The 26,810-nt window shown below is 59.3% G+C and overlaps 1 protein-coding gene across 4 annotated transcripts in view; it reads right to left on the bottom strand.

Annotated features, from left to right (window-relative positions):
- Positions 1-5,193: 5,193 nt before the first annotated feature.
- The window catches only part of ITGB2 (integrin subunit beta 2), a 39,981-nt gene continuing 18,364 nt past the window's right edge, over positions 5,194-26,810 (bottom strand). For all 4 annotated transcript variants that reach the window (XM_060151084.1, XM_060151083.1, XM_060151081.1 and 1 more), the window contains 15 exons: positions 20,888-20,948; positions 20,497-20,585; positions 17,610-17,790; positions 16,162-16,332; positions 15,681-15,922; positions 14,647-14,802; positions 13,770-13,865; positions 11,372-11,461; positions 10,407-10,547; positions 8,746-8,933; positions 8,417-8,661; positions 8,080-8,299; positions 7,736-7,938; positions 5,818-5,984; positions 5,194-5,657 (listed from right to left, as the gene is read on the bottom strand). In XM_060151084.1, the coding sequence (XP_060007067.1) occupies positions 5,595-5,657; positions 5,818-5,984; positions 7,736-7,938; positions 8,080-8,299; positions 8,417-8,661; positions 8,746-8,933; positions 10,407-10,547; positions 11,372-11,461; positions 13,770-13,865; positions 14,647-14,802; positions 15,681-15,922; positions 16,162-16,332; positions 17,610-17,790; positions 20,497-20,585; positions 20,888-20,945 (2,310 nt within the window). In that variant the 5' untranslated portion in view covers positions 20,946-20,948 and the 3' untranslated portion in view covers positions 5,194-5,594. The remainder of the gene's footprint in view (positions 5,658-5,817; positions 5,985-7,735; positions 7,939-8,079; positions 8,300-8,416; positions 8,662-8,745; positions 8,934-10,406; positions 10,548-11,371; positions 11,462-13,769; positions 13,866-14,646; positions 14,803-15,680; positions 15,923-16,161; positions 16,333-17,609; positions 17,791-20,496; positions 20,586-20,887; positions 20,949-26,810) is intronic.

Below are 26,810 nucleotides of genomic sequence, written 5' to 3' on the forward strand. Positions count from 1 at the left end.
ATTTGAAGGACATTGGACATTTGTAAACATTAACCAAGACACAGTGAACGCTACTGCATCTCAAAGAGTGCCATCAGCAATGGCATTTTAAAATACAACTGAGCTGTGGGACAATTCGACAATGAGGAAGTTCAAAAAATACTCAGGGGCTTCCCTGGCGGCGCAGCGGTTGAGAGTCCGCCTGCCGATGCAGGGGACGCGGGTTCGTGCCCCGGTCTGGGAAGATCCCACGTGCCGCGGAGCTGCTGGGCCCGTGAGCCATGGCCGCTGAGCCTGCGCGTCCGGAGCCTGTGCTCCGCAACGGGAGAGGCCACAATGGTGAGAGGCCCGCGTACCGCAAAAACACACACACACACACACAAAAACAAAAACAAAAAAACACAACTCAGTAACTAGAGCCCAAGTCCCTGTTTGAAAAGGGGGCGGACGGGACAGCATTATTTAACTTGACACATTCGATTATCAAAGAGCTTCAAGCTGATAGGAAAGACCCAAAACAACACAGGATGAGAAATACGAAATACAGTGACTTTCCAGAGAAACATATGAGTATTCTGTTTGCAATCTGGAATTAAAAAAGAATGTATGGTCTTTCCAGAACAGTGGTTAAGGGATGAGATTTGATACAGTTCGTGGTGTTAACTTAGGAGGAGTGCCCAACGGCAGCACCATGGACAGGGCTGTCCGGGGGTAGACGGCCACGGTGGGCTGAGGCCTGAGCCCAGCTGGTTCTGGAATTCCAGGGCCCCCGCCCCTGGACCGTGCATATGGGAATCACACAATTTGGGCCTTTCACCTGAGTTGTTTTTATTTGGTGGTTGAGTGTGCCATCTGATTTTTTCATCATTGTTAGTACATTCTTTAGTAAGTTAAAGAATTACTTCCAGAAAGGCTGTGTAAACAGATCGAAGCGTCTACCTGGGCCGGTCACATTTTAACCACCGTGATCATTAACACTTCGGAGAGCTCATTTGCAGCTCAGCTGAGGACAAAGGGTGCACTTGAGGGCCTCAGAGTTTGGAGGTGCCTCGGAGGGATCTGGAAAGGTCTGTGGGTGCTCTCAGGCCGGGGAAGGGCAGCGGGGCTCTGGGGCAGCGGGAGGGATGGACAGAAGCAGAGGACTGTGCCGACAGGCCAGAGCCCATTTTCTGTGGTTGGGTTAAGAGATGCATGCACCGTGCGTGCACCCAGGGTATGAGGATGGCTCCAAGGGGGGCTGCAATTGGGAAGGGCTCCCTGGTCCCTGCCAGGCTGGACCTCTTGGAGCCCAGGGATTTGCCCTGGACTGAGACACAGAAAACTCTGCCACCTGCCCCCTCCCACACGGGCAGTCATGACCCTCAACGCACTTCCTCTCAGGGACGGGGAAGGGGGCTCTTGTGACCCCTTCACCTGCACTTTGACAAGACAGAAAACTTAATTCTTTCAAGGTCATGCAGCCAGTGAGAGGCAGGGTGGATGGGTGGGGGGGGTGGGGGGCAGGAGGGGAGCGCCCTCTGAGCCTTCTCCTGAGGGGGCACCACCCCCTGCACCCACAGCACCTGCAGCCCCCATGCACAGAGGCACCCTTACGTCCAGGATTAGGCCTCCATTTGCTTGCTTCACATAACTATACACAAACTATAGAGTGTAACAGAATCACCTGCAGGACTTGGCAAACTCAACTGTGGAACTCAAGTCCCAGAGCCTCTCATTCAGCAGGTCGGGGGCCAGGCCCAGCCTGGTGAAGCTGAGCCTGCTGTCTGAACCAGCCCTTCAGAAGCGTGGTTCTGGGCCAGCGGGGTCTCGACCTCAGCTGCCATCATCTGAAGTCCATTTAAAAGTGGCAATGCCAGTGCTCTCAGACAGACAGACAGACAGACACACGCACGCACACACCAGCAAGGCAGTCAGAACTTGGTGGGCGAGGTGTCGTTGAAAGCTCCCCAGGCACAGGCTGCTGAGACCCTGAGCTGGGAAGTGCTGCTCTGCAAGGGCAATAAGGCACCCACTATTCTAGCTCCTCAACTGCCCAGGTGGAGAGCCCCAGGTCCCGTACAGTAAAAGGCCCTCAGCAGTTAGAATTTAAAATGAAAGTAGCGGACTCAAAGCCAGATGCCCTCCAGATGTGCCCATTCGCAGGTCTGCTGGGGGCCCAGCGGGTGGTGTGATACTGTGATTAATAAGAAATATATATTTCATCTTCATCTGTTCAAGGCACAGAGCTCCTAAAACCCTTGGAATTTCCCAAGTAATCAGTGATACAAGAGTGTCTTTGTTATTCGTAACAGTCCCCTTTCAAGCATATCTGAGTTTGTTCGTGTGGTGACCTTTGGAAAGCAGCTGTGGATGAGATCTGGTTGCCTGGGGAACTTTCAGTCTCCTCTGCGTCCCCTGCCTTCAGGGAGGGGAGAGGGGCTGGAGTGCTTTGTTCAACCATGCCTACGCCTGTATAATGGAACTTCCATAGAACCCCAGAAGCACCGTGTTCAGGGAGCTTCGGGGGGGGGGGGAGAGTGGGCTCAGAGGGCTTGGGGGCCCTGTGCCCCTTCCCCATCCCCTGCCCTGTGCACCTCTTCATCTAGCTCTTCATTTATTACAAAACTAAACTGGTAATCTAGTGAGTAAACTGTTTTCCAGTTCTGCGAACCCCTCTTGCAAATGAACCGAATCTCTGATCTATAGCTGGTCCGTCAGAAGCACAAATGACAATCTGGGATGGTCAAGGGATGGGGGGTGGTCTTGTGGGAATGAGCCCTTAATCTGTGAGATCTCCAGGCAGACGGTGTCAGAATGGAGTTAAATCTGTGGGAGTCTGGCCAGTGTCCTCAGAGAACTGAGTTAATTGCTTGTTTGTGTGGGAAAAACATACGTACCAGAGATGGCCCACTGTCCAGATTTGCCCAGACTTCAGGGTTTCCCGGGCTAAGGGACTTTGAGGGTTAAAACCATGACATCCCTTGGGAATTCCCTGGCGGTCCAGTGGTTAGGACTCCGCGCTTCCACGGAGTGGAAGTTCCCTGGTTGGGGAACTAAGATCCTGCAAGCCACAGGCGTGCCCCTCCCCACCCACAAAAAATGGGATATTCCAGGGCCTCCCTGGTGGCGCAGTGGTTGAGAGTCCGCCTGCCGATGCAGGGGACGCGGGTTCGTGCCCTGGTCCGGGAAGATCCCACATGCCGCGGAGCGGCTGGGCCCGTGAGCCATGACCACTGAGCCTGTGCGTCCGGAGGCTGTGCTCCGCGACGGGGGAGGCCACAACAGTGAGAGGCCCGCGTACCGCAAAAAAAAAAAAAAAAAAATACCAGAAGGTGAATGAGGACATCGCCGAAGCTGGAGGGTACGGCTCAGGACGTTTTCTCTGGTCCACGGGCTTGTGCTGCCGGAGGAAAAGGGCACTCGTCTAGCTGGAGTTTTGGGGACCAAGGGGCATCAGGAGGGAATTGCACCCCAGTTGTAACAGAGGAAATATGGTCATTAAGTGTCTGTGGACGCGGATGCACAGGAAGGGCACGGGGACTGCACACAGGGGACCCCAGAGGAAGGAGCCGTTTGGGGGAGAGTACGAGACTCCATTGGACGTGCCTGTGCGACATGGCGGGGGGGGGGGCGCGTCTGCAAGGGCTTGGGACCGGAGTGGGGACCTGCGGCTTGCAGACCACGTGTGAGGAGGGGCTCGCCTTCCGGGGGTCATGGAGGGAAGGGTCAAGGCTAGGAACGTGCACAGCCATCCACATTTACCAGGTGGGGAGACTGGATGACCTGCAGCCCAACGTTGTCTGCAAGTGATTCCATTTTGTTCAATCGGGTTTTAACGTTTTGGAAAAATAGAGCCTGATTCTTCGCCTAGGTGTGGAAGGATGCAGCACCACTAAGGTGGTAGAAGGTTAACCGTTGGTTATTCTGTTTTAAACCCGCTTGTTTATGGACAGGCAGGAAGGACGGATGCCAGGGGTGCTAGAGTGATGGGCAACAGGCGGGAGCGCCCGTGGGCCTTAGCCACGCTCCTCACTTGGTGTGTGGATGGAGAGGCGTAAGAGGCCTTAGGTGGGATGAGGCGACACAGGACGAGACAGGACAGGGTGCTGGCATCCAAGCAGCAGTGAGTGGGCTCGAGCAGGGAAGGCAGAGCTTCCCCCCTGCAGGGGACCAAGCAGCAGTGAAAGTTCTCAGCTGCGGGAGTGTAGAGGGGGAGATGGTCACTTTTATTTTTTTAAACCTCGCTCTCAGTCCTGGACCACGTGCTTTTCCGTCTCAGTGGGCGTCGTTTACCATTTTACACTGGCTGTGAGGCTACCCTCTGTGTACCTCCAGGAGGGCAGCGAGGATCTCTGCTTCTGCGCACTGTTCTCTGCACAGAGACGGGCATAGGCAGTGCTCTGGAAGTGCAAGTGCAGGCTCTTAACCACTGAGCCGCCAGGGAAGGCCCTGAACTGATGTGTTTTTAATAAAGAGTTATGCTGGGGTTTTAATAAAAAGTTATACATTTTACGGAAAAAAATAAGGGGAAATAGCATCTGAAACTATGTCTATGCACGTGAATGAATATTTACAGATATGCACCCCGTGCTCACATCTGTCTGCGCCTCTCAGGTCTGTGTAACGTGAGGAAAGAGCAGCATCGGCAGGGCTGCAGAGGATGTTAACACACCGGAAGAGAGCCCTTTCCTTGGGGACCCAGGACCGCCCCACCCTGATGGACCCTCACGGGCCACACCCGGACCCTGACCCGCACGGAGCCTGCAGAGGTTGGCAGACACGCACACGGCTAGGTGATCACGCTGGGACCTGCCACCTACTACCATCACACCTGATCACCTTGACCTCCAGGTCACCCCAGGAAACAGCCCGTGAGAAACACACTTATTTAAACTCTCTTCCACTCATCACCCAAGAGCGGGTGTAGACAGCCGAGAGCGTGACAGACGCCCACTTTCCCATCTTGCCTCGGCCCCGTTCAAGCTCTGCAGGGGGACCCCTTTGCTGGGGCCGTCCCCTGTCTTCTGAAAGCTGCCTAGGAGGTGGGGCCGGGACAGGGACAGAGAGGGGCTTGCACGGCCAACAGGTGAGGAAGGAGGAAAAGAGAACCCTGAGTCACGGCCCAAAGTCTACACGGACCCTCGGAGTGTGTGAAGAGCAGTGGAGGTGGGGCACAGAGCGCGGCTCCCAGGGAAGTCCCTGCGGAAGGGTTATTAATTTTTTCTGTACAGGTGATTGGGGGCAGCATGATCAACGGGATATAATTTTACACTCTGAGAAGTTCACATATAAATAAATCTGTACCACCTTTCATCAAAATGCTGTGCTAATTTTTACAAAGGACAACACATGTCTAACCTTATGGGACGCGAGCAATTCCTTCTTCAAGTTGCTATCAAGAGTCACTCATGTCAGAAGGGGGAGGCTGGCCCTTCTGATGCGTCCCTAGAATTATCTGACCACGTCTGTCATTCTGGGGGCAGGAAAAACGGTGGACTTTCCATGAGTGGTGAAGTCGTCAAGTGTCGCCAGCTGAGTCCACCGGGCGACGGGGTCACGGGCGGCCTGCGGGAGGGGATGTGGCGTGGGGCGCTCCTCCTGGGCGGCGCAGGAGGCCCCGTCTTCACCAAGCAGTCCTAACTCTCAGCAAACTTAGGGTTCATGACTGTCGTGGTGGCGCTCTTGAAAAGGGGGTTGTCCTGGTGAGAAAAGCAAGCGAGACTTGTCAGCGCAGGGAGGAAGGCGCTGGGCTCCGGGGATGAGCTGCGAGGGTGGGGTGAGGCGGGCTCGCGCTCCCGTGGGCGTGCCCTCGGCGCACAGGTGGGAGGCGCGCCTTTGCGGGGCCCCGGGGCCACTCACGTTATTCCACTGGGACTTTAGCTTCTCCTTCTCGAAGCGCTTGTACTCCCTGAGGTCACTCAGGTGGGTCAGGACCTTCCAGATGCCCAGCAGGAGGAGGCCGACGAGCACGACGCCTGCCACGGTGCCCCCCACGATGGCGGCGACGTTGGGGCCCTTCACGCACTCTAGGCAAAGAGGCACACACGCGGGGGCGTCAGGCCCGCCCGTCCCTGCACGGTGTCGGCGCTCCGCTGCTGGCTCTCAGTGACAGGCAGTGAGCAAACCGGCCCCGGCCCCGGCCCCGGCCCCGGCCCCGAGCCAGGGAGGGTGCAGAGCTGGGCACAAGGCCAGGCCGTGTGGTTCCAAATGAAATTGAGAGGCCCTTCGTTCATGGAGAAGGAAAGGGGGCCGAGGTGGCCAGTAAGTAACCAGGGCCAGACCCTGGCCTCCCACCTGGACAGCCAATGACCCAACCACTGGAACCTAGCCTAACCCACGTTGGATCACAGTTTAGGGGTGGGCACTCTCCTCGTAAAGGCATTCCCAGGGGAACCAATGGCAGCAGCCTTGGGAATGAGGGGGGTGGGGTCCCAGTGCCTGAGGGGCTGCACCCAGCCTCCCCCTGAGCTTGGGGGAGGGGAGGCTCTGGACTGCAGCACGCCTGCGCGGCGCCCGATCAAGGCACGATGTTCAGCGTGAGCCCGTCTGCCCGGCTCGTGGGCACTGGGGTTCGCTGGCACTCCCCCCGCACCATCCTGGCCTCTCCAGGGAACCTCCCTCCCTCACAGAAGTGGAACAACTTAGCCAGCGCGCACAAAGCCAGACCTGACCCCACACGTGCCTGTTAAAACACCCGGGGACAGCTGTCTGCACCAGCAGGCTGGGCTCTGCCGCCCTGGTAACAGACAAAGGGCTTGGGCTCTATCTGCCTTCCTGGGGGTCCTGTCGTGGGGAGGGGAGCTGGGAGCAGGCCTCAGTCCTGTAAGGTCCCCGGGGTGGGCTGCTGTCCCACGTCTGCTGCGCTCACCCCAGAGGCCGGCCTCGCGGCCTGTGCCCCACCCCCGCAGCCTCTCTGAGCAGTAAAGGGGCGGGGGTACCAAGAGCTGGTGTGTCCACACGGCTCCCCGTGCTGCTGCTGTAACCCTCAAGCCCATCCCCTCGTGGGTGTGTTACTCTAAGTCCCCGCGTCCCACACACGCTTTGCCATTGTCCACTCAAACTACCTCCTCAACACTGACCTACCCTCCGTCCCTACTTGTTGCCCTCCCTCCTGATCCCGCCCAGAGTTCCATCCAAGGGCAAGCTCTGTCCACGCCGCCCCAGGTCCCCAACCCCGCCCTGCTCAGTGCCCGGACTGGGCAGTGGCCCTTCCCAGGTCTGCACCCGGCCTGTGAGAGCACTCCTCTGAAAGCCGGCTGGCCCTCCGGTGTGTCTGGGAAGAGACATAAGCCCACCCCCTCCCACCCCGCCCCCGCCCCCGGCCTCACAGGGGCCCAGTAAGAGCCCAGCCCAGCACCTCTGACCCTCTCATCCCCTGGTCTCAGCTGCAAGCGTCCGCTTCAGAGAGACCTTCTGACCTCTGAGACACGCCCCGCCGGCGTCTTTACCCCTGGGAACCGGTTCATGTGTCCCCACCCCGTGTCCCGGGAACCTATGAAGACAGAGTCAGCCTCTGGGACCCTGGCGAGCCGGGCGGCGGCCCCTGGGGAAGCCGGCTCCGGCTCCGCGGGCCCCTCCAGGGCCAGGGCCGGATGTGGGTCCGGCGGTCCCAATGGTCCCCTGGGCCGGCTCTCGGGGCTTGCGCTCCAGGCCGCGCTCAGCGCCAGCGCTCCGGGAAGCGCCCCTGCGGGACAGCCGGCCGCCCCGGAGCAGGGCGCACGGCGGGCGGGCTGAGCGGTGCGGGGACCCGGTCCTGACCCCACCCACCCGGGCTCACCGCGCATGTCGTTCACGTGCACGTCGTATCTGTCCCGCCCCTCGCGCTGCAACAGGGTGTAGGTCATCCAGCAGCCCTCGGAGTCGCGCTCCTTGCACGTGCGGCCGGGCAGTGGCCTGGGCAGCAGCTTCGTCTCCCCGCACGCTGCGCTGCAGTTCTTGGCGAAGGGGCCCTGGTCGAACTTCAGACACTCGGCGCAGTTGCTGCGGGCGAGGCGCGGCGTGACCGCGGGCAGGAGAGGCGGGGGCGCGGGGCCGTCCTCCGCGCCCCCGCCCCGGGTCCGGCCGGACGGCGGTTCTCCCGGGCCGCGGAGGCGCGAGGCGGGCGGGCAGCGGGGTACTCACGCGTAGCGGGCGCAGGGCGCGGGGCAGCCCGGGCACTCGAGGCACAGCGGCGGCTGGTAGCCGGGGTCGCACTGGCACACGTTGCAGCGGCACCGGCCGCGGCCGCTGCACTCGACGCCAGCCGGGTTGAGGCAGCCCTTCGCAGACTTGAGGCACTGGCACGCCGAGCCCTCGTGGCCGTTGTGGCACCTGCAGGTGCCGCAGAAGCAGAGCCCTCGCCCTGGAAGGCAGGGGCCCCCGCAGACTCAGCCCCAGCCCGAGCCCCAGCCCGAGCCGCCCCCGCAACCGCCCCCGGGGCGGCTGAGGCTCCGCCGGGTGGTCTGTCCCCCGCGCTCACTCTCGCCCCCGCAGACTTGGCCGTCGTAGCGCTCGCAGTTGACGTTGTCACACTCGCAGAACTGGCCGTAGATCTTCTTGTTGGGCACATCGCTCGTGTGGCACACGCACTGCCCGCAGATGCAGTCCCCCAGCCCCGAGCAGATGATGGAGCCGTTGTCCTTCCGGCAGCTTCCCTCCAGCTCCTGGCTGCTCCGGCCCTGCGTCTGGCACTCGCAGTTCTTCCCTATATAGCCGGCGTCGCACCTGCATGGGAGATGTGGGGTCAGGGCCCTCCCGCGCGGGCTCTGCCGCGGCGCGCCTGCGCGGGAGGCGGGGCCGCGGCCGCACCTGCAGACTCCGCACTCCAAGGAGCCCCTGCCGCCGCAGAGGCTGTGGTCCCGGCTCGCGTCCCGGCACCGGCACTTGCACTGGGGGAGGACCCGCACAGTCACCGTGTCCGTGAAGCCCAGCGCCCGGATGATGAATGACTGCTCCTGGATGCACTCTGTGGCTGTGACCTTCACCTGGAAGGTGATCTGTAGTGGGAAAGCAGGGCTCAGGTGAACATTGGACCCCGGGCACACAACCCTGCTCCCACCTCCTCCCTGGGCAGCGTGGACAAGGGCACGGCCTAGCAGGGTGAGGGTCAGCGTCCTGGGCTCCCAAGCATGGAGGGGACCGCCTCTGCTGGGCCCCCAGGGGAGTGCATGTCGGTGGGGGGAGGGAAGGACATGGGCACTCCAGGTGGTTCCAGGACTTGGGAGGGGAGATGACGGAAGAGAGGATGCGAGTTGGAAACTCAGAGTCAGAGATGCTGGAACATGCCCCCCAGCCCTCCTGCAGCTCCCCCCCCCATCCTCTGGTGGCCTGGACTTGAGCAGGGATGTCTTTAGAATACTTTTTTTTTCTGCGCTACACGGCCCTCTCACTGTTGTGGCCTCTCCCGTTGCGGAGCACAGGCTCCGGACACCCAGGTCCAGCGGCCATGGCTCACGGGCCCAGCTGCTCTGCGGCATGTGGGATCTTCCCGGACCGGGGCACGAACCCGTGTCCCCTGCATCGGCAGGCGGACTCTCAACCACTGTGCCACCAGGGAAGCCCTAGAATACTTTTAATCTCACATCCCTTTAAAAGAATTTTAGAATGACTCTGTAAATGATGTATATTTTCTCCATGTATTTTGTCCTGAAGCCTGGAGGCTAAGATGCCAAAATCGCACAGGAAGTCCTAGGTTCTGCATGTGGGGTTGTATTCTGACCCCGAAAGCCCAAGGGGAACCGAGCGGGCAGGGCAAAGTCCCCGCCACTCACACAGCACTGCTGCTCAGCCAGCACTGAGCTTCAGGGGGCACCAGCTCGGCCACGGCAAGCCTCACTGCAAATCAACGTGAGTGAATCTCCAACCCGTACGTGAAGACAGAGCAGAAACGTCAGGGAAGTAAGCAATCAGTCACAAGATTGAATAAATTCCTGTCTGGATCACCCCGTATGAGGGGGACACATTTCACTAAAAAGTCCCACACATTTAGTAAGTCACATAGCTGAAAGAATTCCGATGTCGTTTAGAAATAAAAGCAAGTATTTTGCTGAATATTAATTCATAGTTGGAGAAAGGAAAAGTTTAATTGTTCTGATCACGACAAATTAAAAATATCAGGGACATAACTCAGTGCCTGTTTATAATCATTTGTGTGGCCCCTGCTTTAATGTGTTTGTCAAAAAACAAAAACACGAAAATCAAAGCAAAACAGATGCCCCGTGTAGAAGGAACGCCCTTCTTAGGCGGGTGGCGCTGTACCCGGCATCTGCCCCCAGGGGGCGCTGCCGTCCTCGCGGCGGCCGGTGTACACCGGGCCGCGAACAGTGTGTGTGGATTTTCAAGGGAAGGAACTGCACCCGCGGTGGACTGGACCCCGCCTCTTGCTGGTCCCTGTGAAGCCGTGTGCCGGGGTGCACCCTCCCTCGCTGTCCCTGGGGGAGCCCCTTCCAGAGGCCGGGAGGGAGCCTCACCGGCACGTTGATCTGGACGCCGTCGCAGTCCCCTCTGGGCTGGTCCACCTTCGATACCCCGTTACTGCAGAAGGAGTCGTAGGTGACTTTCAGGGTGTCAGGGAGGGTGTTGTGATCCAGAAAGACTCTGGAGGACAGTTTCTGTGGGCAAAGAGCACCGTGCTCAGGCTCATCCCGCTGTCCCCGGCCCTTCCCGCCCCTTCCCAGCCGATGGCCGGCACGCCTCTCATCCCCCTCCCTCCACCCGTGTGTCCACTGAGAGCTCCACGGGTGCCGGGTCCTGCACCCCATGCCGCTGGTGGCAGGGTTACCCATGCCACGCCCCCCGAGACAGGCCAGTGGAAGGGACAGACGTGGAGACACGTCACAGCCCTGCAAGAACGGGAGCTTGACCGTCCACCCACCACTGAAACCCCAGTGCGTGGCATAGGGTGGGAGCTGGAAAAACTGTCTAAGTGAATGAGAGAGAGCGAGACAGACCGTCAGACAGGAAGAGAGACAGAGAAACAGAGATAGAGAGAGACAGAGAGGTGAATGAGCCACTCACTGAAGGTGGCATCGTCGGTGCAAAGACAGAGCCCCCCCCATGGGCAGCATCTGGAGTTTGGGAGGGCCTGCTCGGGGTGGGGGTGGCTAGGGCTCCAGGAGGGTACGAGCAGCAAACGGAGCTGCCTCAGTGGGGCTCTGACTCAATGCAGTGTCATCAGTGCTTACTGGGTGCTCCCAGCGAGCTGTGCTCGCAAGGCCAGCAGACCCTTTGGCTGGAAGAGGGCCTGATGCCTGTGTCCCAGGGGAGGCACGGAGGGCCTGGGGTGGCACCTACCACACCATCGACGAGGAGGACAGCTGCCCTGGGGAAGTGCCCGAGGATGGCCCACAGAACGCAGGGGCTCTCCTCCCCAGACCTTCCTCCTGCTGGCCTGCAGCGGGGCGGCGTCTTGGCTGACTACCCGGGGGGCACTTACGTTGTAGGCGTTCTTAATAAGCTGGACTACGTTGCTGGAGTCGTCTGACAGCTCCCCGACTGCAGACTTGGGGATGATCTCTGTGAGCTTCTGTCAGGGAAGAAGACAGGAGGGCGTGGCCAGAACCCTGGTACCAGGACACCTCAGCATCCACCCAGTTTTGTAATAACACCCCAGAGGGCTTCCTTCCTGCTTGCGAGCTGGCTCAGACAACCCTGCCCCCGATTTCTTACTGTATTTAGGTAACACAGCACGTGGTCCAGTGTTGTGCAGGCAAACGTTTAACCACTGGCTCTCAGGAAGCGCACCCTGAATTGCAGCGTTTGCCGATTTTCTCAGTAGAAATACTCCACCCTTGTTGATTTCCCAGCACTGAAGGCAGAGCCGGGAAGGTGTGCCTCGCCATGGTGAGATGCCACCCCAGGGACTTCCCTGGCGGTCTAGTGGTTAAGAATCCGCCTTCCAATGCAAGGCACATGGGTTCACTCCCTGGTCGGGGAACTAAGATCCCACACGCCAAGGGGCAACTAAGCCCGTGCGCCACAACTAGAGAGCCCACGCTGCAACGAAAGATCCCACGTGCCTCACGATCTGACACAGCCAAATAAAATAAATAAATAAATAAGTCTATTTAAAAAAAAAAGATGCCACCCCATCACGCAGATGCGATAGGCACAAACAACCCAAGGGCACAGGTCATCGTGAAATGTGGCACAAAACCAGGAAGCGATGTGTTCTGAGCGTGTGAGCTGACCTAATCTAACTTTCACGATGGCTGTGCGTTAAACAACATTGTGGCAATTGGGCCTGGCAGGCGGGGCCGGCTGGTCCAGTGGCACCTCTGGGGTGGGCAGGCCGGAGCCCGAGTTCATGCAGACAAGCCTGGGGCAGCCTCCAGGGAACATCTGTGTCCCCTGCCACCCTTAGCTTAGCCCATCTTTCACGGGAAATTGCACCATCACTTTGTCTTGCAGAACCAAGGGTGGGTCATGTCCCTGCCACGAAGCCCTGCTGTGACGCCCCAGAATGGAGTCCAGGCTCCTCCACAAAGCTCACAAGGACACGCAGCCTGGCCACCCCACCTCCGGCCTCCGCCACCCTCTCCTCTCCTCCTCAGCCTCGGGACCCCCCCGGCCACCTGCTCTCCATTCGGTGCAGAAACACATACTGACGAGGGTCCAGCGTGAGCTGCCCATACAGACTCGGGCCTCCTTGACCCCCCCTCGCTAGGAGCCCCGGGAGTGGGGTCAGGAAGCTAAGGCTCAGAAAGGCCTGTGACCTGCCCAGGGCCTTGTCTTTGCTGTTGGGGAGCAGGGCCTGGGGTCCGAGTCTCCCGTCTCCAGCTTCTACCCCATCACCACACTCCCTTCTGGGACACGATCCCTGCCCCTAATAGCAAATCACTGGGACCTGCTACCACCTGGCGAGGAGGAGACTGTCACGTCCCATAACACGGTCAGGGACACGGCAGCTGCAAGGCCCTGACTTGCCAGCGCTCGGGCAGCTCATGTGGGTGGGTGGCCTCTCAGCGGCACCCGGCCACCAGCCTTGCTGTCCTTGTGGCTTGGCCAACATCCACTGCCAGCCCCCGGGGGGTCTTCCGGACACCCGCCCCTCCTCCCTCGGCATCCCCTGGGAACGCTGATGGCAGGCGCGGCTGGCCCCACTGGCAAACGCCCCACACAGGCACAGCAGGCCGCAGGCCTCAGCAGGAAGGGGACCAGGACTTAGGGAAGGACAGGGGCCGGGAGGCGCTCCCAGCCCATCGCAGCCAGAGGCCGCCACGCTGAGCCCGGCAGATGAGAGCACAGCAACTAAAACAGCCCCACAGTGACTGGGAGAAGGAGGAGGGATGAGAAACGCTCTACGACAAAGAAACTTCCCCACGAGAATTCCACGCCACAGAAAAATTTAGTAAGAACAGCAATTCAGAAAAGTCGGGACAGACCCAGGTCTCCTGAGCCGGGAAGGAAGTGCTGTCACAGCTGCTGGGGGGCCCGGGCGCCTGCTGGTTATGGGGGTGTTTTCCTCGCGACACTGAGCCGTGCGCTGGGGGTTCCAGAGCCCTCCTGCGTACACCTTACACTGTGTGAACAGTGCTGACCTGCAAACGTATGTGGACACAAAACAAGGAACTTTCCCTGACGTGAAAAACGGGGTGTGCAGACCCAAAGGGTTTCGTTGAGGCAAAACCACGGTTACTGAAGTGCAGGGGCTTGTCAGTGTCATGCGGCCTCAGCTCCTCAGCAGCAGCACTCACTCCCCGAAACTCGGGGCCGCTGCGTGGCCACAGCCCACGCACCCAGGCTGGAAGCAGAACTCAGGCCGTGGTCACCCTGGAGTTGGTCACCATCCAGTTGCGACGCCTCTTCCTGCCGGATTGCTCAAGCCCGCTTACCTCGTACGTTGCCACCATTCTCTTGGTCACAGCGAAGATGGGCTGGATATTGCTTTCTGCCAGCTTGTGCGCCAGCTGGCCCACCGATGGGTAGTCCTGGAGAGGGCACCCCCGGTCAGATGGCTCCCAAGGCTGGGGGCAAGCCGTCCAAGCTGCCTGTCCGCTCCTGTCGGCAGAAGTGACGGCCCAGGGCGCAGAGGCGCCGCCTGCCTCCTGCTGTGATGGGGCCCGTTCCCAATGATGTTCGCAAACGCTCGCAAACGCGTAAGATGATGGGATTAGGAGGGAAACTGACAGTATTGAAACACACTCAAGAAAACATTAAAAGCTGAGAAGTGCTTCCTGATCCATGCACTAAAAAAGAAATCCAGTGGCCAGTAGCCGCTCCCAGACACCCAAAGCGGAGGAGTGGTGAGCAGCAGCGTTTTGCGGTGTCCGCACTGTGGGGCGCTGGCGAGACGCCTCTGCCTTCTCCGGGAGGCGGCATCTCAGACGCTGCCCCCAGCACAGTGGCACCCATTTTCACAACCTCACGACGTGCGCGATTTCGGGCAGAGGCTCACCGGAGCCTCAGATGTCACATCCGTCCTGTCCCAGTCGGTGGGCCCCTGAGAGCTGCCACCAACACCCACCTCGAGTCTGCAGGCTGCAGGTGGAGGACCCCAAGGGTCACATCTCTAAAGTCCTCTGCAGTGCCTGGGCTTTACGACTCCAGGGTGCCGAGCATCGTCTCACAGCAGCCCTGGACCAGAGAATTCTGACCTCCTGGTGCCGTTCGAGTGCTTCCCCCAGAGCGAGGGCCCCTCCCCACCCCTCTGGACCCCGGGCTGGCAGTGAGCCTACCTCCCCCCGCCCCCCAAGACAACGCCACACTCACGAATTCGTTGCTGCTTTTATACATGTTGTCCTCCAGGTGGCAGCGGCCATCGTTGGGAGTGAGGATGGCGCCCAGCTTCCCGTCTCCCGCAAAGTGGAAGCCGTCATCCGTGGCAAACACCAGCAGTCTGGTGACGTTGCGCCAGCCGATCTCCTCCTGACAAGGAGAGGGCAGGGTGACCTGCCTCAGCTTCCCCAGATGGGGGGGGGCCAAGGCAGAGCTTGCCGTGCTCGCCTCAGGGCTGTGTGCCCCCCACTCCTGGGTTTTCTGGGGGCAGGAGGACCAGAGACAGGGCCCAGCGCCCAGGGGGGCCCGACAAGTGTCTGTGGGACGACAAGCTCCCAGATGCCCAGGTGAATGCGTGGGACACCGAAGGGACAGGAATGCATGTTTACATTTGCATACTCTGTGGCCCAGTCAGCTCGGACCTGGGACCACTTCCTAAGGGGACACTCCCAAAGAAGAAAAAGTACTTAGAAATGTTTATCTCACTGCAAACACAGAGGGAGGAGCCCACGGACACCGTGATGAGGAGGTGACAGAGCCAGGGCACACGCACATCGTGAACCGTGACATCACACAGAAATGAAAATGCGTGTCTGCGACGCAGGATGGCGCTCCCAGGGAGCAGAGAGGCTGGAGGGCTGGGGTCCAGTCTGTGAAGGTGGCAGGGCTGCGCGGCTAAACGTGGGTCGATGTGTTGCAACACATCACAGTACAGCGGCGGGACAGGACCATGTGGTGAGGGGTCAGCAGGGGGCAGGGGACAGCCGGCCCCGACACTTAAGCCACATGACTGTCGGGGGGCCTGGCCAGGACGCCCTCTGTTCCTCGAGGGGCGCTGGAAGTAGGGGTGATTCTACTGCAGGAACCGCCAGGGTTAGGTGGCTCAGGGTCTTCCTTAACAGGACCATTTCCTTGTATTTAGGCTTCAGAAGGTTTGCACAGGGTCACAAGCTGCTAATAGTGGAATCTGTGGGTGTCGTGACGGAGGCCCCCGGGTCTGGAGAAAGCAGGGCAGGCAGGGGCCTCACCGGGCACGCGGCGACTTGCATCATGGCGTCCAGCCCACCCTCGGGGGCGTCCAAGTTTCCCGAGATCAGCTGCTTCCCGACCTCCGTCCGGAACTGACTGGAGTTGTCGGTGAGTTTCAGCACGTGCCGAAAGGCGAACGGGGCCTGGCACTCCTTCTCCTTGTTGGGGCACGGGTTCCGCAGCTTCTCGGGGTGCGTGTTGACGAAGGGGAGCACCGTCTTGTCCACAAAGGACCCGAAGCCTAGGGGTCGGGCGGGCTGTGAGCCCCGGCTTCCCCACCTCATGCCAGAGGGCAGCGGGGGGGGGGGCGGGGAGGAAGCAAGGTGGCCCTTGGGGGGTTGCACCAGGGACACTAGGTCTGGAGCCCTGGTGCCCTGCCCTCAGGACGTGGGGGCACAGAGGTGCCCAGGGTGGGGGCCTGGGGGGTGTGCAGGCAGCAGGCTGGCCGGGGCTCAGGGGAGGAGGGAGCGGACAGCTCACCGATGCGGCCGGACTCGGTGATCTCGTTGAGGGCCCGGAGCAGGTCACCCCCCAGCTTCTTGACGTTGATGAGGTCGTCCAGCATGGAGTATGAGAGGTCCATCAGGTAGTACAGGTCGATGGGGTAGCCCTTGGCCCGCTGGAAGGTCACGTTGAACACAGCCGCCTGACCTGCGGGATTTGGGAATCGCGGGAGAGTGAAGGCCACCTCATCTAGCGGGGTTCGGGGGCACTGGTGCCCCCTGCAGGCCTCAGGGCCCTCATGACCCCCACTCTCTGAGGCCTGCAGGTAAAATGCAGGGCGCCTACTCAGATTCGAATTTCAGATAAAGAGCACATTCCCAAATAGAAGACTATTTGGGCACAGAGATACTGAAAAGTGTTCGCTGTTTATCTGGCATTGTTGAAATTCAGATCCACCTGGATCTCCCTCCATCTCCCCGGCAAGGCCTTCTCTACCACCAGCCAGCAGGCAAATCCGTCCCGTCCCAGCAAGGGCTCCCTGGCCATCCTGGGGATACCCCCCCTTCCTCAACCACATCCCACTGGCTTCTGCGCTTCGCCATCTTAATCACCACGTGTACCTGTAATTACTTGTCTATCTGTCAGTACGAATAGCCTGTGTCCCCAGCTCCCGGGACGGTGCCTAGCACACAGCTGGTGCTGGACAAAGACGTGAGGACTCGAGCTCTGAACCGAGTCCCCTCTGCCTGGCCCACCTTCCAGCACCAGCTCCCACGTGTGGCCGCCCCAGCCCCGCCCAGGCCCGCCCGCCACACCCCCCGCTGCTCCACCACGCCGCCTTCCTGAAGGGCGCTTCTCGGAGCGCTAACAGGGAGCTACGTCCTGAACCTGGGTCCGTGGTCAAGTCAGATGGGCAGCACTGATTTAAATGGTTACTGGGGTTCCTTGGCTGCAGGACTTGTCAGAGCCTTTACTTTGCCAAGAGTACCTGGCCTTCTGAGAGTGTGACAAATGAGTGCTTTCCAGATGGTTTGTTCTCCCTTGTAAAAAGGACACAGAACTCAGGGTTAAAAGAGAGACTGGGGGGGGGCGGTCCCTGGTGGCGCAGTGGTTGAGAGTCCGCCTGCCGATGCAGGGGACGCAGGTTCGTGCCCCGGTCCGGGAAGATCCCACATGCCGCACAGCGGCTGGGCCGGTGAGCCATGGCCGCTGAGCCTGCGTGTCCGGAGCCTGTGCTCCGCAACGGGAGAGGCCCCAACAGTGAGAGGCCCGCGTACCGCCAAAAAAAAAAAAAAAAAAAAAGAGAGAGTAGGCACCAGCCGCAGACGGGGTTCTTGGGGGCACCCTCCCCGGGGCAGAGAGAAGAGCTCAGACTGGTTCCCAGCAGTCCCAGGGCCTCGCCCAGCCCACCTGGCTGTCTGACCTGGACACATGGGATACGCGGCCATCAGGGCTGGCTCACCCCCAGCCGAGGCCAAGCCTACCTGGTCTCAGGTAGAGCGTCACTTTCTGTGGGGACAGCTGCTTCTGGCCCCCCACCTGGTCCTCCTGGGTCGTGGCGTGGCTCCTGGGGTCGATGATGTCATCCGTCGCGCAGCCCTTTGACAGCAGCTGCTCCCGCGTGTCACAGCGAGTGGAGTCAGGCTCCCCTTGCCCCGTGAAGTTCTGGGGGAGCCAGGGGTCAGGGGTCAGGGGCAGAGAAAAGATGGGAGCCCACACTGTGGATGCTGTGCGAAGCTGACCCCCTCATCTGCACCGGATTCAGGTCAGGAGTCCCGGTGGCAGCGGGACGAGGCAGGGGCTGGGCGGCCTCCAGAGGACCTGTTCACGAGGCTTCGCATCCCAGGAGAGCCCGCGAGCGGGCAGAGGCGACTCAGGAACCAACGGCTCCAGCCCCAGGTGGAGCCACGGGGACTCTCCGCGGCCCACGGAGCACCTGGCCCAGGGTTTTCAGGCCCTGGGCAGCGTCAGCAGCACCGGACGAAGGAGGGAGTGGTTCCCTCCCAAGGGGACGCGAGCGCCCCCTCTTGGCCCACGTGTCATCCCCCAGGCACCACGCGGATCCGGAATACAGGCCAGGGCTCTGGGCCAGGCAGCTCAGAAGGAAACAGGCCGGAGGGGAGCGTGGGGGTCCTGGGTCTTCCCTCGTGACCACTGTGCCCCCCACGAAGGCCCCCTGGATGTGGACACGGCAGGGAGAGAGAAGCGGCCGCAATCGGAGGGTCCTGCTCTCGGCTTCCTCCGACAAATGAAGGCTCGAGAGAGCAACCGCCGGCAGGAGACCGGGCAGGTGCAGGGGGCGTGCCCAGCGCCGGGGCGGGGCCAGCAGAGGGGCGGTGCTTCCTGAGCTGCCTCTGAACTGTCCTCGCTTTCGGAACCCTATGAATGCTTTAAGTACTCGAGAAAGAAAATTAACAGGAATGGAGAGGGAAGAACCCCCTAAAGTGGAATCCACTGAGAAACAATTGAACCCGACTGCATTTCAAATGCTATGATAAACTCAGGAAAGGGAAGGGAGGAATTCACCCTGAGGACGGACTTTTTAAGCCGGCACTATGACCGCACCCCAACAAGAGGAGACAACACAGACCACACCCGATTTCCCCCCTGCAGTGCTGCAGGTAGCAACTCTGTAACCACTTTCTGTGAATCGTAGGATTAAGAAAATGGGGAAGTGTATTGCGGATGCTGGGAGGCTGGCTTCTCATGAAGGGGAACCAGGAACCCTCAGAGAAATGTCTGAGTCCCTAGTGGGGGCGAGGAAAGTGCGGACGGGCCTGGAGCTCTGCCGATCCCAGAGAGTAAGAGAGCTCAGGAAGTGATGCTGGGGCGTGCTAACAGGACACAGGGCCAGCCTGGGGGCTCCCAAAGTCCAAACGGGGAGCACTTCGAGCTTCAAAATGGCAAAATGAAAGTGATAGCTTATAAGCTACTGAATAAAATAAACATCTACGGGTTTACACCGATGAGAGAGACAGAGAGAGGGAGGTTGGGGGAAGGAAAAATTCCTCCTTACATTAGAAGCCATTAGAAGGAATAATGAACAGGAATGTCACCATTTTGCAACCATCCCAGTGAGAACTGATTCAGGCAGCCAACACCAAAAGATGCTCAGGTTAGTGGGTGTAAGCCTGATGGGAAGCAGAGTATTTCCTGGCCTCGGAGTATCTCCCCACAAATTACTTACTATTGCAAAAGGGAAATAGTGACGTCATGGTGGAGAGCCTGGCAGACGCCACCTCAGCTGAGTGGTCCAGGCTGCATCCCCAGTATCAGGACGAAGTGACAACAGGAGCCCTGCATGGGGTTCCTGCCAAAAACGCACACCCTGGGCTGAATCAGAGGGAAGGCCAGACAAACCCATAGGAGAGGCAGTCTGCAAAACTGCTGTGAACTCCTCAGAAATGGTAAGGATGTGAAAGACAAAGAAAGCTGACGAATGTTCCAGATTCCAGGAGATAAAGAGACATTTGAATGCAATGTGTGGTCCTGTATTATAATATTGACCAGTGGGGTGGGTGTGGAGTAGGGTGGGAGGGGGGGATGATATCAAAGACATTATTGGAACAACTGGAAAAATTTGCACAAGGTGTGTAAATTTGATCAGAGTAAAGTACCAGGTTAAATTTCCAATCTTTGATAAATGCATCGTGGTTTTGTAAGTGAGTACCTTGTTCTCGGCAAAGTCCCTGGAATTATTAAGGGACAAAGGGGTTTGTGTCTGCAACCTACCCTCAAACAACTGAGAAAAAAATAATATGAGTGCATGTGTGTGTTTCCAAACAGACCTGTGGTGTCAGAACCTCAGGGACCCCCATGAGGAGGGCGTGGTCAGCATCTGGGGGTCCCTAGGGAAGGGGTCCTCCCCAGGAGGAGGTGGAGCTACCCCACGTCCTGGCCTTTGCCTTTCTTCCCAGAGGGTCTCACAAGTTAAATATGAAGTAACTAAGGACAGCAGAGAGTTAGGTTTCCAGCAGGGAACTTCCCCAGTGCTCCGTGTTCTGGGAGCGGACAGCGGGGCACACGGGCGGGCGGCAGCAGCTGCCTTCCTGCTGCAAGCATCTCTGCCTTGTCTCTGGCCAGGGCTCCTGCCTCTGGGGCTCGGGCGGCACCTGTCCAGACCCAGCGGTTTCACTCTCCGGTCTGCCTCCGCCAGGCTGCCTGGGGACATGCTGAGTCTGCCTGTCTGTCTCTGACGGCACCGTGTCCCTGGGCTGCTTCTGCTCCACTAGAAAGCAGAGTGCTGACACTCCTGGAGGCAGCAGTTCCAGAGGCAGAGAAGAAGGTCCAGCCCGGGAGGAGGGAAGGGGGGAGGGCAGGCCAGGCGCGAGGCCCCTCGGGGCGGCGGACAGCGCTCAGTGAGGCTCTTACCAGCTTCTGGCACCAGGCGCAGCCAGGCCCTGACTCGACGCAGTCCCGGCAGGTGCTGACCCTGTACTTGGTGCACTCCTGGGACAGGACTAGGGGAGAGGAGACAGGCTGGGGGGGGGCCTGTGGCAGGCACTGGCCGACCCCCACAGAGACAGCAGGCCCTCCAGGGACTGGGGTGTGAACGGGGTGGTGGAGAGGACCAGGAGGGAGGGAGGAGACCGGGGCCCCAGGGGAAGCGGCCTCCAGGAGGGTGGGCCCCACGGTGGGCGGGGGAATGGAGGAGGGCGGCAGAGCAGGGCCCTTCCTGAGCCTCCACCAGGGGACTTGGGGGCAGGAGGGTGCCAGGGCGGGTCCCATTCCTCCCATGAGGAGCTGTCCCCGCGGGACTCACCAGACCGGAGGGCGAGCAGGCTCCCCAGGAGCAGCAGCTGGGGGCGCTGGTGCAGCATGTCCTGTGGAGGGGAGGGGGCGGTGACTGGGCCTGGGACCCCAGACCCTGGGCCTAGAGACGCGGCGCTGGGCGGGCCGTCCCTGCTGCCGAGGGGTGCTCAGCGCTGGGGCGTAGCCAGAACGGGTCAGTCTCCCCGGTCCCCCTCAATGGGGCTGTGCCGGCCAGCGGGAGAGGAGGGCTGAGTGGGGCTGCGTGCACTCCACGCAGCTGAGCCCCCAGCCCCCGAGGACCAGCAGGGAGTGGGTCTCCTTACAGTGACATACGCACACAAGCTCACACATACACACTCACCACGCGTGTGCACGCACACACGCGCCCAAGGCGCTGCGCGCTCCGGGTCAGGGCCCCGCGTGGCCTTCGTGGCCCCGAGTGCTCAGTGAATTGACCTGAGCTTGGAGCAGAGACTCGGCCGGCCCCGGTCTCCTGGGAGGGCGGTGAACCAGGACTTGGAAGAGAAGCCAACTCAGCACCTACGGCGCCAGGACTGTGGCAGCTGCCCGCTGGGCGAGGGCGCGTAATCGGGCAGGACACCTGGGGCCTGCCTGCGACAGACCCCTCCCCCACACCCTCTGCCTGCCTCTTGTCTGTAGAAAAGCTTAGTCTCCCAGGCCTCCCCTGACTCACAAAAGCCTGGCTGGAGAACTGACGATTGAAATGATGTGAACACTTTCAGTTGGGCCAGGAGAACTGGTGAGAATTTAAACAGTAAATCAGCCATACGCAGTCACAGAATCTTTAGTTCCTCCTTGAAGTACCCAGATAACGAACAAACGGTATCTGATGCGCATCCTATGCTGTTTCACAGATGCTAAACCCCTGCCAAATGGGAGAAGTTAATCGCACAATGACCATGAACGTGTAGCCCCCAGACCTACTGGAGCCTAAGGATTGATAAGGTGAACCTCTGTGACCCTGCCTTGTTACCTCACCATCAGCCAATCAAAGAACTGTGCACGAGCTGATCGCATACCCTGCGACCCCCCTCCCTCACCTGGCCTTTACAAACGCTTTGCCGAAACCCTTTGGGGAGCTCGGGGTTTCCTGGGCCTGAGCTACCCGGCTCCTTGCTCGGCCCTGCAATAAACCTTTCTCTGCTCCAAACTCCGCTCTTTCGGTTTGTTTGGCCTCACTGTGCGTCAGGCACTCGAACTTGGGCTGTTTGACAACAGAAGGGCCCGCAGAGCCATCACCTGCTGTGTCCGAGGCCACGAGCTCTAGGTGATCATTACTGAGCTCTTCTTCGTCCACACCTGCTGGGCCTGGGGTAAGGCGTGGACGGGGTGTTGGGCCACCACCGGCTGGCCCTGATGCCCCCAGAGGCAAGAGCGTGGGGGCGGGCTGAGGCCGGGCGCCGGAGCTCCGGTCTTGGAGGTGGGAGCAGCACCCTCCCCCGGAAGTGCCCCAAGGGACCCCGGCTGGGCCCAAAGCAGCGAACGTCCTCCAGGCCAGCTCCCGGGAGGGGTGGCAGCGCTTCGTGGGCCCGCGAGCCCCCACGTGTGAGAACCTGTAGGGCTGCTGCCTTTTAATCTGACGCCAAGAGAGCAGAGAGGGTGCTGAGCTGCCAGCAAACCAGAGGCAGCAGGCAGGAAGGGGGGGGTTATCCGCAACCAGGATCAACAGGCTCACCCTGAATACCTGCAAACGCCAGCTCCCCTCCCCAGCACACTGCTCGGTGCTGGGCCGGCAGGTGCTCCCACCCAAGGTCCACTTGTGGCGAAGACCATGTGGCCCCTGCCATGGTGGCCTCTGCCGTGGCCTGCGGGCTCTGGGTGCACCTGGAGGTGGGTCCTGCCCTCGCCTCTGCTCTCCCATAACCCCTGCATGTGTACCAGCGGCTCTGGGGTGGAGGAGGGTCCCAGGGGGTCCCATGGGGGGACCCAGTGCTTAGAGGTCCTGCCCAGCCCCACTCTCCGGTCTTTTGGGGGTGACCCCGCACCCCGGTCCCCACCAAGCTTGTAACCAGGAGCTAGAAGTGTCATAACAGAACAGACCCCTTCCCTTTTCTTTCCTGTTCCGGTCAAAAGCAGAACTTACGCCCTGCTCTGGCTTCCGGGGTCACAGAGCGGGAGCTGGGAAGGTGCTTTCAGTTTACTCCACGCCCACCCACTTGTGAAAGCCCCGTGTTGCCCCAGAGCCCTCTGGGTCCCTAGCATATTCCGCAGCCGGACGCCCCGCGAGGCCCGCGCGTGCTCACTGACCCCCCGGCTGACCCGGGTGCCGCCGGGCCCAGTCGGCCTCAAGATAGCACCCCACTTCGGAGGCAGAGGCTGCTCCCAGTAGAGGTCGGGGAGCCCCCGCCCCAGGCGCCCCAGCTGTGCACGTAGCCGGCGGGGGGGCCAGTCCCGCCAGGGGTGGGGAAGGCCCTCCAAAAGCAGCTCGATGCCCTCTCCTGTGGCCACGGACCCCAAACAGTCACAGCAACCACAGGCAAACCCCGACCCTCGCCTGCGGAAACCGGGGCCCCGGCAGCGGCAGGATGCGGACCCGGTGCGCTCACAGCTGGAGCATCCTCCCACGCGGTGGGGAGAGCACCTTGGTTACGGCAAGAAGACCCACAGGCCATGGGAGGGGTGTCGCCGCTCTCCCTTCCCCCTTACGCACTGGGACTCCCGCCGCGCCCGGCTCCGCCCCAGCCCCAGCGCCCACGGCCCCTCGGGGACAGGACGCCTGCACACGCAGTGGCTCTGGGAGCTCGGAGCGCGGAGCCTGCAGCCAGCCCTCCTCTCGGCCCCGGGCAGGGGTGCCAGTGGACATGCCCGGCGGCCAGGACTGGCCATCAGAGGCCCCGATGCCGCAACCATCATGGCGGGGCCTCACAGACCGAGGCCTCCTCTGGGTGTCGTCCTGGGGCCCGGCCCTTTGGACGGCGCAGGGCAGTGCCCGTGCCCGGGTCCCCGGCTGCCCCAGCGGCATACTCTGCCTCGGCTCCCTCTGCGTGCCTGGAAGGGCTTGCGGGCCTGGTCCCGCTCTGGGGGAGGGCAGGCTCGGGCCGCCCTCGTGAACGTGAGGCCCCGACTCGGCCGGGACAGCTGATCCGAGAGCAGGGAGGAGGGCGCGGGCTCCAGCTGGGCCACCCGAGCCCCAGACCTGCGGCACCCTCCCTGCCACCCCGACGGCCCCGAGGCTGCACTCTCCCCAGATCTAAGGGCAGCCCCGCCCCAGGACTCAAGGTGCAAAACCCCAAGTCGAGGTGGCTTGAGAAACCCAAGGCCCCACGGGCCTGTGAGGACGTTGCGTCAGAGCTACCCTTGAGCCTGACCCCGCCCGGCAGGGGGCTGCTGGCGCGACCGAGTGCGACTGCAGGAAGTGGCGCATCCCCGCGGACCCCGGGCACCCTGAGGATCACCCTTCACGATGAATAAAGCTCTGAGTGTCGGGGTCCGTCGGGGAACACCAGAAGAAAAATAGGATATATTCCTTCCAAATCCCACGCGCTCCACAAAAGCCCATAGTCCCTATTTGGTAAAAGACAGAAGAGAAAGAGGAAACATCAAAAAAGAAAGAAAAGTTGAAGAGGCAGAGGGAGGCCCCACGTCCGAGGCAGGGTACGCTGCTATCAGATGAGGCTTGCTGTCAAAGACGAAAGCTTTGCCGAAGTGCAGACCCTCAGACAAGGCCCTGCGGGGCCCCAGGACTCACCGAGCGTCAGGACTTTGCGTCAGAGCCTGCCCTTGACCGTTCAAGGTCAGACCATAAACCACCTGGTGCTGGTTTCCAAGAGGCACGGCCAGCAAGTGACAAGGAACAGAGATGCTGTCAGGAAAAGGTTACAAGAGGGGAAGGCAGGGGTGCGGTATTCATCCCAGGAGCTGAGGGTGCAAGGCTGCTTCATGTAGAAAAAGGCCAGTGTTGACAATGGATCTAAAATAGGCATCAACCTTTTAAGACCAAAAGACAAAGTTAGGATGTGGTCATTTCTGTTTTATGTAAAGACAAAAAAGAATTGGACAGAAGCGGATTCCAGGGGGGGCTGGAACCCCTCCCCCCACCCCCATCCCCGCCCCAGGTCACGGAGTTTCCAGACGGATCCGGAAGACGAGGGCAGAGGGGGTTGAGGAAGATGCCACCCACGTATTCTCTGAACCCACACATTCTCGGCCCCAGGAGAATCCACTGCACGTGTTCGTCACTGCTCCGTTCACCGCCCGTGAAGGCTGATGGCAGAAATTTTTAGGGCCGCAGTTTCTGACCAAATGGAATAAAATGAGGTGCCCCCCCCCAACACACACATGTGAATTAGAACCTTTAAAACACTCTGCTCAATATCCCTTAAGTCCAAGAGCAAATCAAATTTACACGTACAGACACTTCAGAAAAGAGACAGCGCAACTTTCTCTGTTCAACGGGTCCCCGATGGAGAAAGAAGCCCGAGGCCCTAAATGCTTTTCTGCCTGACGGAAGGGAATGATGATACACATGCAGGATGGAAAGTTTAGACGTGAGAGGAAGAGCCACAAAGCTCAGGAAATAAGGGAAGGGAGGTGGGAAATACACAGACAGCAGAAAAAGTCGATGAATCCGAAAACAAAAAAGCTAAAATTGATAAATACATCGAAAACCGTTTCTTTGGAAAAAGCAATAAAATGGGTCATCTGGAAGAGAGCATGTATGGCAGTCGCCAGGGAGCTTAGGAAAGGAAGAGGCAAGGCAGCAGTGAGCTGTGCGCTGGCCTGTAAAATGCATCCAGACCTTCGGGGACAGTCTGTGTGACCCTGGCCCTCGGGCCGGTGGCTGGGGGGAGGGAAGAGAGCAGCGGCCTCCGGACTCAAAGGCAGCAGGCAGAGCACGTTCCCGGGAAGGCACGCGCCGTGGCAGTGCCCCCTCACACCACGGGACCCGTGAACCCAGGTTTAGCAAATAGAAATGATAAAAGCAATAGAAGAATGTGTATCTCAGAGTAAGGACACTCAGCGTAAAAACTAAGGGAGAAAATACCAAGAGGATAGACTCAGACACCCTGGTGGTCCAGTGGTTAAGACTCTGCGCTCCCAATAGAGGGGGCCTGGGCTCGATCCCTGGTCAGGGAACTAGATCCCGCGTGCATGCCGCAACTAAGACCCAGCACAGCCAAATAAATAAATATCAAACAAAAGAAGAAGATAGACTCTAAGATGAAAACTCTAATTCGAAAAGATACATGCACCCCAGTGTTCTTAGCAGCAATAGTCACGATAGCCAAGACATGGAAGCAACCTAAGTGTCCATCAACAGAGGAACGCATAAGGAAGATGTGGTACATATATGCAATGGAACACTACTCAGCCATAAAAAAGAATGAAATCATGCCATTTGCAGCAACATGGATGGACCTAGAAATTATTACACGAAGTGAAGTAAGTCAGACAAAGAAAGCCAAATAGCATATGATATCACTTATATGTGGAATCTAAAAATTGATACAAATGAACGAATTTACAAAACAGAAACAGACTCACAGACATAGAAAACAAATTTATGGTTTAAAAGGGGAAAGGGGGGAGGGATAAATTAGGAGTTTGGGATTAACAGATACACACTATTCTGTATAAAACAGATAAACAAGGACCTACTGTATAGCACAGGGAACTCTATTCGATATCTGTAATAACCTATAATGGAAAAGAAACTGAAAAAGAATATATACATAGGAAACTGAATCATTTTGCTGTACACCTGAAACATGGTAAATCAACTACGCTTGAATAAATTAAATAAATAAAAAGAAGACAAGCTCTAAAAACAAATTTTGTACATAAAAAATTGAATAGATGAAAATATTTAGTATGTCTCATGCAGAAGGTGAATGGTAATCTTTGTGTCCAAGGAGATTTTAGAAATAATAACAAAAAGGCAAATACCCCATAGAAAAGGATCTTGTGAACAG

Source organism: Lagenorhynchus albirostris, chromosome 5, assembly GCF_949774975.1.
Source record: "Lagenorhynchus albirostris chromosome 5, mLagAlb1.1, whole genome shotgun sequence".
NCBI classification, from domain to species: Eukaryota; Metazoa; Chordata; class Mammalia; order Artiodactyla; family Delphinidae; genus Lagenorhynchus; species Lagenorhynchus albirostris.